Genomic DNA, 13027 nt, shown 5'->3' on the forward strand with positions numbered 1-13027 from the left:
TTAACATACCCGATTATGTGACCTGTTCTCACAGCTGTCAGCTCATCATTCAGGCAGTCTTACGCATGTACCGGGACCCCTTCTCAGAGAATGAATGCAAGAAACAGGAAAGGGAGGCGTGGCCAGGGCCGGCGCCACCATTAGGCAGCCTTAGGCAGCTGCCTAGGGCGCCGGCCTCTGGGGGGCGGCACTGCGGTCGAGGAGACTATTAATAAAACAATTAATGGTCAATTAAGTTTTTATGCGGGCGGCGCGATCGCCCATGGCGGATCGTCCGCCCGCAATATAGTGCTCCTGCTGCAGACCTAAGCGGTGCTGCACTGTAGCAGCACCGCATTTTCAAATGTGCCCGGCGCCTGGCAGCCAATGTAGAGAGCCGACAGGAGTCTGACAGTGTAGAGAGCCGAAAGGAGTCTGACAGAAGTAAATACAGAGGAAAGAAACAAGAGGCAGAGAAGAGAATGAAAGAAAAGTAAAGGTGAGTACAGAAAGCAGGGAGGGGTAGTGAAAGTATGCAACAGAGAAATGGAGGGGAGGGTGAGAGAAGTATGCTGCAGAGAACCGAGGGGGGAGGGGGGAGGAGTGGATGCTACAGTAAAAGGGGGAAGAGGGAGAATGGATGCTACAGAAAGTGTGTGTGTGGGGAGAATGGATGATACAGAAGATGGGAGGATGGATGCTACAGAGAATGGGGGGAGAATGGATGCTACATAAAGTGTGTGTGTGGTGGGGGGAGAATGGATGCTACATAAAGTGTGTGTGTGTGGTGAGAATGGATGCTACAGAAAGTGTGTGTGTGGGGAGAATGGATGATACAGAAGATGGGAGGATGGATGCTATAGAGAATGGGGGGAGAATGGATGCTACAGAAAGTGTGTGTGTGGGGAGAATGGATGATACAGAAGATGGGAGGATGGATGCTACAGAGAATGGGGGGAGAATGGATGCTACATAAAGTGTGTGTGTGGTGGGGGGAGAATGGATGCTACATAAAGTGTGTGTGTGAGGAGAATGGATGCTACAGAAGATGGGAGGATGGATGCTACAGAGAATGGGGAGAGAATGTATGCTACATAAAATGTGTGTGGGGGGAGAATGGATGCTACATAAAATGTGTGTGTGTGGGGGGAGAATGGATGCTACATAAAATGTGTGTGTGGGGGGAGAATGGATGCTACATAAAATGTGTGTGTGTGTGGGGAGAATGGATGCTACATAAAATGTGTGTGTGGGGGGAGAATGAATGCTACAGAAAATGTTTGTGTGGGGGGAATGGATGCTACAGAAAATGTGTGTGTGGGGAGAATGGATGCTACAGAAAATGTTTGTGTGGGGAGAATGAATGCTACAGAAAATGTGTGTGTGGGGAGAATGGATGCTACAGAAAGTGTGTGTGTGGGGAGAATGGATGATACAGAAGATGGGAGGATGGATGCTACAGAGAATGGGGGGAGAATGGATGCTACATAAAATGTGTGTGAGGGGGGAGAATGGATGGTACAGAAAATTGGGCAGGGGGGGAGGCTGGAGAAAATGGGGAGACCGGGGATTACACTTATAAATGTCCTTAAGTTAGAGACTATGGTAGTGCCGTGACAAATTGGAGCTATGCAAGGGCATATGTTAGAGTAGCTAGTGGGCAGATGGGCATGTGTGAGAGAAGTTGGCGGGCTGGGGGCACATGTCAGTCTGTAACAGGTGAGTGATGTAAAGTTCTCTTTTTTTTTTTTGTTCTGAAATCTAACATTTGGAGCCTTCCCTCTAGATATCATGTGTTTGCTCCTGGGCAGCAGTGAATCCTGGACAGCATCCTGCACCAGACATCAGTGCTGCGTCAGACATCTTTACTGCATCCTGTACAGCCAAGTGGTGGTAAGAGTTATTATTTTTATTTTAGAAATGTCAAGTGTGTTAGGGGCTGTGAAATATTTATTTTTTTATTATTTGAGGGGGGGGGGCGACAAGCTTAAGCTTTGCCTAGGGTGCCGAGCAACCTTGCACCGGCCCTGGGCGTGGCTGCACACATGGGACATGTAGTTGGGTGGCTGGCTCCTCCCCAGATGCCTGCCAATCTCGAGGGCCGGTCCCTAATAGCTCAGGCGCATAGACTGCCGACATGACAAATGTAGTACTACAGGAAGAGACAGCGCGGCACCAGCCAGCACTGCGCATGCGGCGCACATAGCCCCGCCCCTTCTATTCACAGCGCCGTTACCCAGCTCTGTTTCGTTATGCCTTCTTCTGACATGCCTTATAGACAAAGGCACGAAGACACAAACATCACCCTAAATATGAACGTTATACATATCATCACGTTCTTAATTTTTATATAGCGCAGCACTTTATATTGCTTGGAATAAAGGTCAGTAATCATTGGCTGGTCTAGCCATGTGACCAGTGTAGGGACCGGCCCATCTAGCCAACGGCCCTTCTAGCATTTGCCAGAAGTGCCAGATGGCCAGTCCGGCCCTGCCTGCAATAGACAGCAATATTTTTATGCATGATTTAGGCAAAGAGCTGTGTAGGAGATATTTCTGTCTGAACACATAAATGAGGGACTGATACAGGTATATCGAAGCAGATCACTATTCAGATAAAATGGTACTCCTCACAAATATGCATAAATGGAAGCACAATGTGAAAAATAGTTTATAGGAAGGAACTCAGCTAACATTTAACAAATATCCAATAATCACATATACTTGTGTTAGACTGTGAAAGTCTTGTTCAACAAGGGACAGTTTTGCTTTTAGAAATTGCAATTTGACAGAAGAAACTAATGATACATTTTTAATACATGAAGTAATTACGTATTATTACTATCTCTAAAAATAATATACTGTATATACTCGTGTATAAGCCGACTTTTTCAGCACATTTTTTATGTTGAAAAAGCTTATGCACGAGTGAACTTACCTGTTGTCCGGTCCCTCAACTCTTAACTTCCACAGTGGAATGCATGTGCGTTCTACTGACAGGAAGTTCGGCATTTGGAACACAAACTTTCAAATGCCGAACTTCCTGTCAGTGGAACGCACATCCGTTCCACTGCGGAGATAAGTAAAAGTCTGAAAACTCTCTCTCTCTCTCTCTGTAAAAGAGCAATTTATAATTGGACGGTACTAATGAATGCACTAATGAATTCATTTATGAACTGACTTAAAATTTTAATCATTACACATTAGCACACCTTGAGAGTATGTCCCCAATAATAATAATTAATGTCACTCTTGCTGAACATGTATTATCGTGTCTATGCATACTACATTTTGTGCCAAAACCAAGAAAGCATTAATGACAACACGATCATTTTAAAGATATTTATTTTCTAACCAGTTATAACACAATAAAATATTAATAATGCTATAGCTAATGTACTATACCTATTATTATAACAGTCTCTCCTGCAAACACAGTGGCGGTGGGTAAGCTGAGAAGTTTTTTTTATTTTTGAAATTTACCAGTAGTTGCTGCATTTTCCACCCTAGGCTTATACTCAAGTCAATGGGGGGGGGTATTCAATTGTTAGCGTTAACGGAAAAAAACGAGCGCTCAAAAAATATTACCGTTTATACGGTAATATTGCGCAAGAAAAGCGTTAATATGGTAGTTTACTCGCGGAATTTCAGCTCGCCGCTCAGGGAGCGGCGAGCTGAAATTCCGCGAGTAATTAACGTATTAACGCTAAGATTTTTTGAGTGCTCGTTTTTTTCCATTAACGCTAACAATTGAATACCAATAAGTTTTCCCAGTTTTTTGTGGTAAAATTAGGTGCCTCTGCTTAAATTTGGGACAGCTTATACTCGAGTATATACGGTATCTTATATTCTCAATAAAGGTGTAGCTGTAACATATTACACACACCATATTCTGCCAGCAAGTAAATGGTCAAAGCTTAGAACAAAATCTCACATCTATTATCTACAGTATAAAGTAACTTCCACAGACTGTATCTATAATAACTATTTAGCTCATAGTGTATCTAGTAATATCTATATCACATTCTATCTGTGAAGAAACAGAAACGTTGAATAAGTCCAGTTTTGAGGGTGTTTCTAGTTTTAAAGAAAGTCATACAAGGCAAAGAACATCAATATTTATTTTCATTTTAATGAGCAGTTCCTTGTGAAAATGCTAAGATATTTCCATTTCAGTCACTGCAACTACATGCGAAAGTCTGTAAACATCATGTGAACAAGATGGCATAATTTCAGCAAAGAAAGCTACATTTGTAAATGCATAGAAATGTGTCCCTGAGCCCTGATGCAAAATCTAATCCAAACCCACCACCACCTGATCACATCCACTACCATATTATCTAGTTACAGTTTATAGAAATAAAAATAAATTCAAATGTTATCAAAAACAGCATATGAAAGGTATATGAACAGACAGCAATAGAGAGATTGAACACATATCTGAAATAAAAATGTTACCATAAGAGAACAAAACAGTGTTACTGGGCAATGTAATGAGATTAAGGGGTATATTTACTAAACTGCAGGTTTGAAAAAGTGGAGATGTTACCTATAGCAACCAATCAGATTTTAGCTTTTATTTTGTAGAATGCACTAAATAAATGAAAGCTAGACTCTGGTTTCTATAGGCAACATCTCCACTTTTTCAAACCTGCAGATTAGTAAATATACCTCTAAATGCTGACTCAGGTGAATAACATGCATTAAATAGGTCAGCACTTCATACAATAATAATTATATAGACTGTAAGCTCCAAAGGGACCGGGACTGATGTGAATGATTGTACAGCGCTGCAGTAAGGGGAATTATATATAGAAATGGTGATGATGATGACATTTTAGTAGCAGTATATCTACTTAACTCTGTTAAAGCCACCTATGCAATTAATTAGCTGGAAGGATTTCTTCTGCATTTTACAGCATCCAGCTACAAGTTGTAGTTCATAGGTTATGTGCCTGCTTTATGCTAGTGCTGAAATCGCTGGCATGTAACCTGATCTCATATTTCAGAGATTCATTAATGCTATTATATGCAGTTTGTAAGTGCATCATTCTTGTTTGGCACAGCAGTATACTTACAACTAATTTTCAGCAGAGGACTAGTGCTTTACAGCTTCAGCTCACATCTATCGGGTCTATAAACCTGCTCCCATATCTTTCTGAACTGTGACATGTCCTGTTGCTGCACTGCAGATTACTATGATCTCAAGCTGGAAAGTCTGTGAGATGACCAGTATGGATAGTAATTACTGTACAGAGGCAAGTAAAGACAGTTCTCGAGGGTAATTTTGCTAGTAGTCCATGTACAGCTAGGAACAGCTTCAAGGGAATTGGAGAGACGCGCCGGTATATCATTACGGCACATCATCATCATCATCATTTATTTATATAGCGTCACTGATTCCGCACCGTTGTACAGAGAACTCATTCACATCAGTCCCTGCCCCATTGGAGCTTACAGTCTAAGTTCCCTAACATACACACACACACACACACACACACACACAGACTAGGGTCAATTTGATAGCAGCTAATTAACCTTCCAGTATGTTTTTGGAGTGTGGGAGGAAACCGGAGCACCCAGAGGAAACCCACGCAAACACGGGGAGAACATGCAAACTCCACACAGATAAGGCCATGGTCAGGCATTGAACTCATGACCCCAGTGCTGTGAAGCAGAAGTGCTAACCACTGAGCTACCGTGCTGCCCTATATACCGCTGCACATACCGCCCACTTCGACCACTGGCCTGAACTATATGTACAATTCCTTTTATTTTAGAAGTTGCCAAATCCGGTTACTGTCAGTAAAATGTAACTGCAGCTAGACCAAAGAAGCCCCCTTAGAGGTCAATATTTCACTCTGGTTCCTGATCCCCAAATACTGCTGAGCTGTCTCGTGGCCTGCTGTAGTCTTTATTTCTTCCTAAAAACCCAATGCTATGAGACACTGTCCCATGAACTGCTAAGCTGTTAATATTTATGCAATGTTCAAAGTAGGTGTTATATACAGTATATTTATTTCCTGTATCCAATCTCAGCCATTAATTCTGTACTCCCTCAGCCCCCTCTTCTGCTATCCATTTTCATACTAGTTATAGCAATTTAGGAAAATAAATTTGAGTGTAATAATCACATAGAAAATGTTCAGAGAGTGCATAGATTGCATATTATATTTCTGCAGCTTTAATTAACTTGCCCATTCAATTGTGAGTACTATTATACATATACCGTGGTCATTTTTGAATAAAGAGTTGTTTGGTTCAAAAACTCATGCAGATCATATAAACTTTTCAAATCTATGATGAGTTTCTTAATAAGCATTTGTACTTAACATACCTGTTATTCCTGAGCAGCTTAGTTTGACACAAATTAAACCTTATGAAAAGGAACAGTGAAGGTGTTCCCCATAGCAACCAATCAGATTGTAGCTAACATTTTCTAGAATGTATAAGGTAAATGATAGCTAGAATCTGATTGGTTGCTATGCGCAACACATCGACTTTTCCTCTTTGGAACTTTTAGTAAATTTACCAACAAAACTTTTCTGGAATACCTGCACAAACTCCTTGTGAATTTCAACAATCCTTTGGGCCGTATATAATAGCATGGTGCCATGAGCACAAAGAAGCTGTGACCCATAACAATCGAATATTTTGTTCCATTTTCTGGACGGCACAATAAAATAGACAGCTAAATTATAATTACTTACCATGAGTTATTGCACATTTGTATATATTGCACCATTTAGGAAATTACCACTTTTTGTTTGTCTGTGACACCAAAATTACTTTGTAAGTTCAGTTGGGCAAGATGACTTTCTGAAATATTCTGTACACAGTCCTGCATAAAAGTAACATCTGTATATTGGGCAAAGTGCTGAAATGTAAGATATTTTTTTATAATGTGTGCTTGCTTGTAGAAAGGATGAAGGTCAAGACAAAAGTCAAAATGCTTCAGCGAAAAATAAAACACTGGTTCAAAAAAAGATCCCAGTGCAAAGGGACAAAAATGGGCCACTTGTATCTCCCATCCACCCTGAGAGGCTGAAGGATTTTGTAGAAGAAGAATACTTAAATGGAGATGTAACCACATGGGAAATTAAGACTGCAGGAAACGCAGAGGAACCGTTGACAGATGCTGTTGAATTTGTTGTTCCAAAAATTCAGAAGTCCAGTGTGCGGCCAAAGAACGAGTTTCTGCGATTCGAAGATATCAGTGCAGCTGCTTTTAAAATCCAAAGTGGTGTTCAGAAAACCCCTTGCATGGTATGAAGTAAACACCAAATCAAAGTCTTCCATAGAGTTTAGGAAAATAGAGTGCTATAGGGACTAGGATAGGTAGCTGTAGATAGTGTGTAGCTTTTGAACTCTGCAATTATTTGTGTTAAAAAATTAAAGGAAATTACAAACCTTAATTACAACTGGTGCAAAGGAGAAATGTATTATTGCAGATGTTTACATTTATTTTATAAATTACACTAGAAAAATTACAACTTTTCCCTTTGCACCAGTGTCCCCACTGTAATAATCTTATGGACCAATAAAGAATTTACCATTATTAACAAATGTACAAATAGCATAATTTATAGATAATACATAACAGCCAACAAAGTGAATAAACCATATTCCCCAAATTATATATCCTGCAATGTGACGGGACAATTATACCACTTTCATACTGCCGGGTGACGGTGCAGAACATCCCGGTAAATTCCCAGGTAGTCCGTTGTCACACTGAACACGGGTCTGCCCGTGTCTCCCTGGCAACATCACAAAAGGAACTTTGATTTGCTCCTCTTGTTATGTTGTTTTTTGTTTTGTTTTTGTGATGTTGTTGTTTTTTTTTTCTTTTTAAGCTTTTCAAGAGGTTTCAGACAGACCCGGGTTGAAAAACACAGCAGAGGACCCGCTCACACTGAGACTCGACCCGGGTCATCTAGGCTTGCTCCGGCAATAACCTGGGTTTTTGAGGCAGTGTAAACAGGGTATTATTAATATTTCGAACTATATGTACAGTCATGGCCAAAAGTTTTAAGAATGACACAAGTATTGGTTTTCACAAAGTTTGCTGCTTCAGTGTTTTAAGACTCTTTTGTCAGATGTTGCTATGGTATGCTGAAATTACAAGTATCAAAGGCTTTTATTGACAATTACAATAAGTTTATGCAAAGAGTCAATATTTGCAGTGTTGACCCTCCTTTTTGAAGACCTCTGCAATTCGCCCTGAAATGCTGTCAATTAACTTCTGGGCCACATACTGACTGATGGCCACCCATTCTTTTTTTTCCAATAATAGTTTTTATTGAAACTTTACATTTTACATAGTATAAATAAAAACATAAATAATGGCCACCCATTTTTGCCTAATAATTATGGCACCCAAGAATATCCAGCAAGCGCCAGGACCGTTTCCTAAAGTTGATTCAGCTGCGGGATGATATTCTTGATATGCTTGGAGTTTGTCAGAATTTGTGGGTTTTTGTTTGTTCACTCGCCTCTTGAGGATTGAACACAAGTTCTCAATGCGATTAGGGTCTGAGGAGTTTCCTGGCCATAGATCGAAAATTTCGATGTTTTGATCCCGAGCCACTTATTATCACTTTTGCCTTATGGCAAGGTGCTCCATCAAGCTGGAAAAGGCATTGTTCATCACCAAACTGTTCTTGGATGGTTGGGAGAAGTTACTCTTGGAGGATGTTTCAGTACCATTCTTTATTCATGGCTGTGCTTTTAGGCAAAATTGTGAGTGAGCCCACCCCCTTTGTTGAGAAGAAACCCCAGACATGAATGGTCTCTGGATGCTTCACTGTTGGCATGACACAGGACCGATGGTAGCGCTCACCTTTCATTCTCCGGACAAGCGTTTTTCCAGATGCCCCAAACAATCTGAAAAGGGGTTCATCAGAGAAAATTACTTTACCCCAGTCCTCAGCAGTCCAATCCCTGAACCTTTTGCAGAATATCAGTCTGTCCCTGATGTTTTTCCTGGAGAGAAGTGGCTTCATTGCTGGCCTTCTTGACACCAGGCCATCATCCAAAAGTCTTCAACTCACTGTGCGTGCAGATGCACTCACACCTGCCTACTGTCATTCCTGAGCAAGCTCTGCACTGGTGGTGCCCCAATCCTGCAGCTGAATCAACTTTAGGAAACGGTCCTGGCTCTTGCTGGATATTCTTGGGTGCCCTGAAGCCTTCTTCACAAATATTGATCCTCTCTTCTTGAAGTTCTTGATGATCCGAAAAATGGTTGATTTAGGTGCAATCTTACTAGCAGCAATATCCTTTCCTGGGAAGCCATTTTTGTGCAAAGCAATGATGACTGCACGTGTTTCCTTGCAGATAACCATAGTTAACAGGAAGAACAATGATTTCAAGCACCAACCTCCTTTTAAAGCTTCCAGTCTGTTATTCTAACTCAATCAGCATGACAGAGTGATCTCCAACCTTGCCCTCGTCAACACTCTCACCTGTGTTTACAAGAAAATTGCTGATCTGATGTCAACTGGTCCTTTTGTGGCAGGGCTGAAATGCAGTGGAAATGTTGTTTTTGGGATAAAGTTCATTGTCATGGCAAAGAGGGATTTTGAAATGAATTACAATTCATCTGATCACTCTTTATGACAATCTGGAGTATATGCAAATTGGCATCATAAAAACTGAAGCAGCAGACTTAATATTTGTGTCATTCTCAAAACTTTTGGCCATGACTGTATATACAGTAGGTTTTCATTATGTCACAAAGGATATATGAAATTACATGTGGTTTGTAATACAAGAAATTTTACTTTATACATAATTTCCTAAGCTAGGCGGTAGCACTATTACTCTCTTTGGAAAGCTTTCATGTTCCATGTTTTGGCATGCTATGAGCCAGTATCCAATATTACTGTTCTCCTTATAGCATATACAAATAACATTACCAGTCCTCGGAAAAGGAATATACTCTCCATCAATTTAGATAAAGTCCATATATTTTACAACATGTTTAATGGGAAATATTACTCATTAACGGAACATGATAATTGGAAAACATGATTACATAATATGTAAACTGGAAAACATGTTTACATATTAAACTTAAGGGAGATGGGAGATAATGAAGTGAAAATGTATTTCTCCAAGGCTATTTTTATAGCTGCTGCCTGTAGAAATTTTTATGCTCATCTCAGAAGACTCAAACATCATGGGCATTTTTTAAATCTAGACATGTAAATATAAAGAATAATGCAGATCCAGAAAGAGCAGAGATGCAACTGTTTTCTTGCCTATGTAAAGTAAAATTTATTCCTCTGATGTTATGTTTTTATTTAGTGCTCTCTGGTGTATTGATGAAAGAATTCATAATGTCTCAGCCTTACGTGAATATTCTATGATTCTACGATGTTTGTATCAAGAAAACGTTTTTTTTTCTACAAAAACCTGGTTAAATGTTCTTTAAAAAAAATAAAACACAAAATGATTGCAAAATATGAGCCTACAACTTAAAAAAAACCACACAAACACATTAATTTAGCACAGAAGAGAACATTATAGACAAAGATCCAAGGTTTTATTTTACATTAAAACATCTTTAGAAACTACTTCTTAATACTACTAATAAGTTGTACTATATTTACCACAATGTCTAGCTATATTTAATGACTTCATTGAGCATCAATGTAAAAAGCAATTTATAAAAATTATATTTTCTTATGTTTATTATAGAATGTAGTACAATAGTATGTTCATTTGGACACATACATTTGTGAATAGTTTACATATATAGGGTCAGCTTTAGGTACTGAGTCAGCTTGTGTACTAATTTTAATGACTTTTAAGTTTAAAGCACACATCCTTTCCTAATAATGTCTTATTTCAGTATTCAAGGATTTCAAAACAATATGGAGTAGAGATTTACCTGAAAAAGGAATATCTGCAGTACACAGGATCTGTCAAGGAGAGAGGAGTGCTGTACCTGCTCACATCGCTTCATGAGGTATGGACTAATCCCTGAAATTTGAATTATTAAACCTGATAAAGGTGAATTAAAGGCTAATGTTAGAATATGTTGAGCTAAATTCCCAAAGCAGTTGTGTAAAGGGGGTCCAAAACTAGATGAAGACCGCATGGGGCCTCAGCAAAATATTGGTTTGGGGTCCTCCTCCCCTCTGATCAATCCCTGAAAAAAAATTGGTACCCCCTCTACTACACATGAAAACTAATATACTAATACTAATATAATGTACCACTGGTGATCTCAATTCAGTGATCTCATTCTGCTCAGCTGGTTCTCTGGGTGATAGGACTCCAATCCATGAAGGTGCAAATGTTTGCTGCTTGGTGATATATATTGGTATTAGTATAGGTGCTTGTTAATTATATATTGTGAGACGGTGACTAGTAGGGCCTGGGAAAGAGGTATTTTTATCCCAGGACATTGTCATATATATTATAAGAAGGGGTTAATCATGTTAGAGATCACCCGGGGGCTGATCTCTTATAAGAAGGGTGTGTCTGTTTGGATGGTGTGATTGTGACAATGACATTAATGTTATTCATATGATATGGCCTTTTGAGTTACCAAATCTAAAACCAATCAAGCATTTGTTGCATGTTTGTGAACAAAAGCTAAGCTAATTGTCAGTTAAGTGACTTTCTTGTTGGCGAATGTGCGGAATTCCTCTTGCACAGTTTGAGACATTGGTAGACTCAATGATATGGTGCATATGAGCTGTACTGGCTGCACATGGTACCCAAAGTCCCATTAAGTGGCTTTATATTGATGTTTACATTTTTTGTCCACTATCTATAACTCATGCCTGGCTACTTTGCACATAGTTGCAGATCTGTTTCATCAAACTACTTTTTTATTTTCTCTTTGTTAGATTAGTGTAGGTTGCATGTCCAGCACCCAATCCAAGTAGACAGTTTGGACATGTGTTTTCATTGAGACGAAGAATTGTGCTAATATGTTTACCTTGTATGTCACGTTGTAGCAGTACTGTACTTTCACTAGAAAGCATCACTGTATACCCAGTAATTGATTTCAGCTTTTGTATCCCACAGAATCAGCAGAGGAAGGGAGTCATTGTGGCTACAGATAGTAATTTTGCCATGGCTGTGGCTTTCCATGCATCAGAGCTACAAATACCTGTGTTTGTCATTATGTCAGCTGGGACATCTCCTAATCGGGTCAGAATGTGCCGTGATTATGGGGCTATGGTTATCTTATTTGGGCCAACAGCAAGAGATGCCCAGAGCCATGCCAGAAGACTAGCACAAGAGAATGGCTACCTTTATATTGAAGAGTATGTATAGCACTATATATATATTTGTAAATATATATATATATATATATATATATATATATATATTAGTGTATGATCGCTGTTGGATGGAGGGATCTGATGCTTGACAATAGAGGACACTCTAGACCAGTGTTGGCTAACCTGTGACACTCCAGGTGTTGTGAAAATACAAGTCCCAGCATACCCTTCCAGCAATAAGCTGCTATATATTGGCAAAGCATGTTGGGACTTGTAGTTTTACAACACCTGGAGTGTCACAGGTTAGCCAACACTGGTCTAGAACATTACAAAGTGTGATGAGCTCAGGTAGAAGGAAAGCCATCTCCAGAGTTGGATGGTGACACACTTCACAAATGATCAGTAATGTCAAGTCCAGTATTTAGAGCAGTGGTTCCCAAACTTTCTCAGTTCGAGGCACCCTTAGGGTCACCATAATTTTTCCAAGGCATCCCTAAGCCAAAATAATTACCAGGTAGTCCCGTTTTTTAAGTAGTTGGGTCAAAATAACGTAAGATGTATTTAGGCCCCTTCACCATCACATTGTGCCCCGTCATCATATCACTGCGCCTCTTCACTATATGACTCTGTGTCCCCCTCTTTGCCATCTCACACTCTGTGTCCCCCTCTTTGCCATCTCATACTCTGTGTCCCCCTCTTTGCCATCTCACACTCTGTGTCCCCCTCTTCGCCATCTCACACCCTGTGTCCCCCTCTTCATCAGCTCACACTCTGTCCCCCTCTTCATCAGCTCTCACTCTGTCC

At 39.9% G+C, this 13027-nt stretch overlaps 1 protein-coding gene across 6 annotated transcripts in view; it reads left to right on the forward strand.

The window, feature by feature from the left end:
• LOC142161469 (L-threonine ammonia-lyase-like) overlaps window positions 1-13027 on the forward strand; it is a 103960-nt gene that overhangs the window by 37798 nt on the left and 53135 nt on the right. For all 6 annotated transcript variants that reach the window (XM_075217128.1, XM_075217130.1, XM_075217129.1 and 3 more), the window contains 3 exons: window positions 6899-7244; window positions 10837-10953; window positions 12024-12265. In XM_075217128.1, the coding sequence (XP_075073229.1) occupies window positions 6899-7244; window positions 10837-10953; window positions 12024-12265 (705 nt within the window). The remainder of the gene's footprint in view (window positions 1-6898; window positions 7245-10836; window positions 10954-12023; window positions 12266-13027) is intronic.

The sequence above is a fragment of the Mixophyes fleayi genome, chromosome 6 (genome assembly GCF_038048845.1).
Source record: "Mixophyes fleayi isolate aMixFle1 chromosome 6, aMixFle1.hap1, whole genome shotgun sequence".
Classification (NCBI taxonomy): domain Eukaryota; kingdom Metazoa; phylum Chordata; class Amphibia; order Anura; family Limnodynastidae; genus Mixophyes; species Mixophyes fleayi.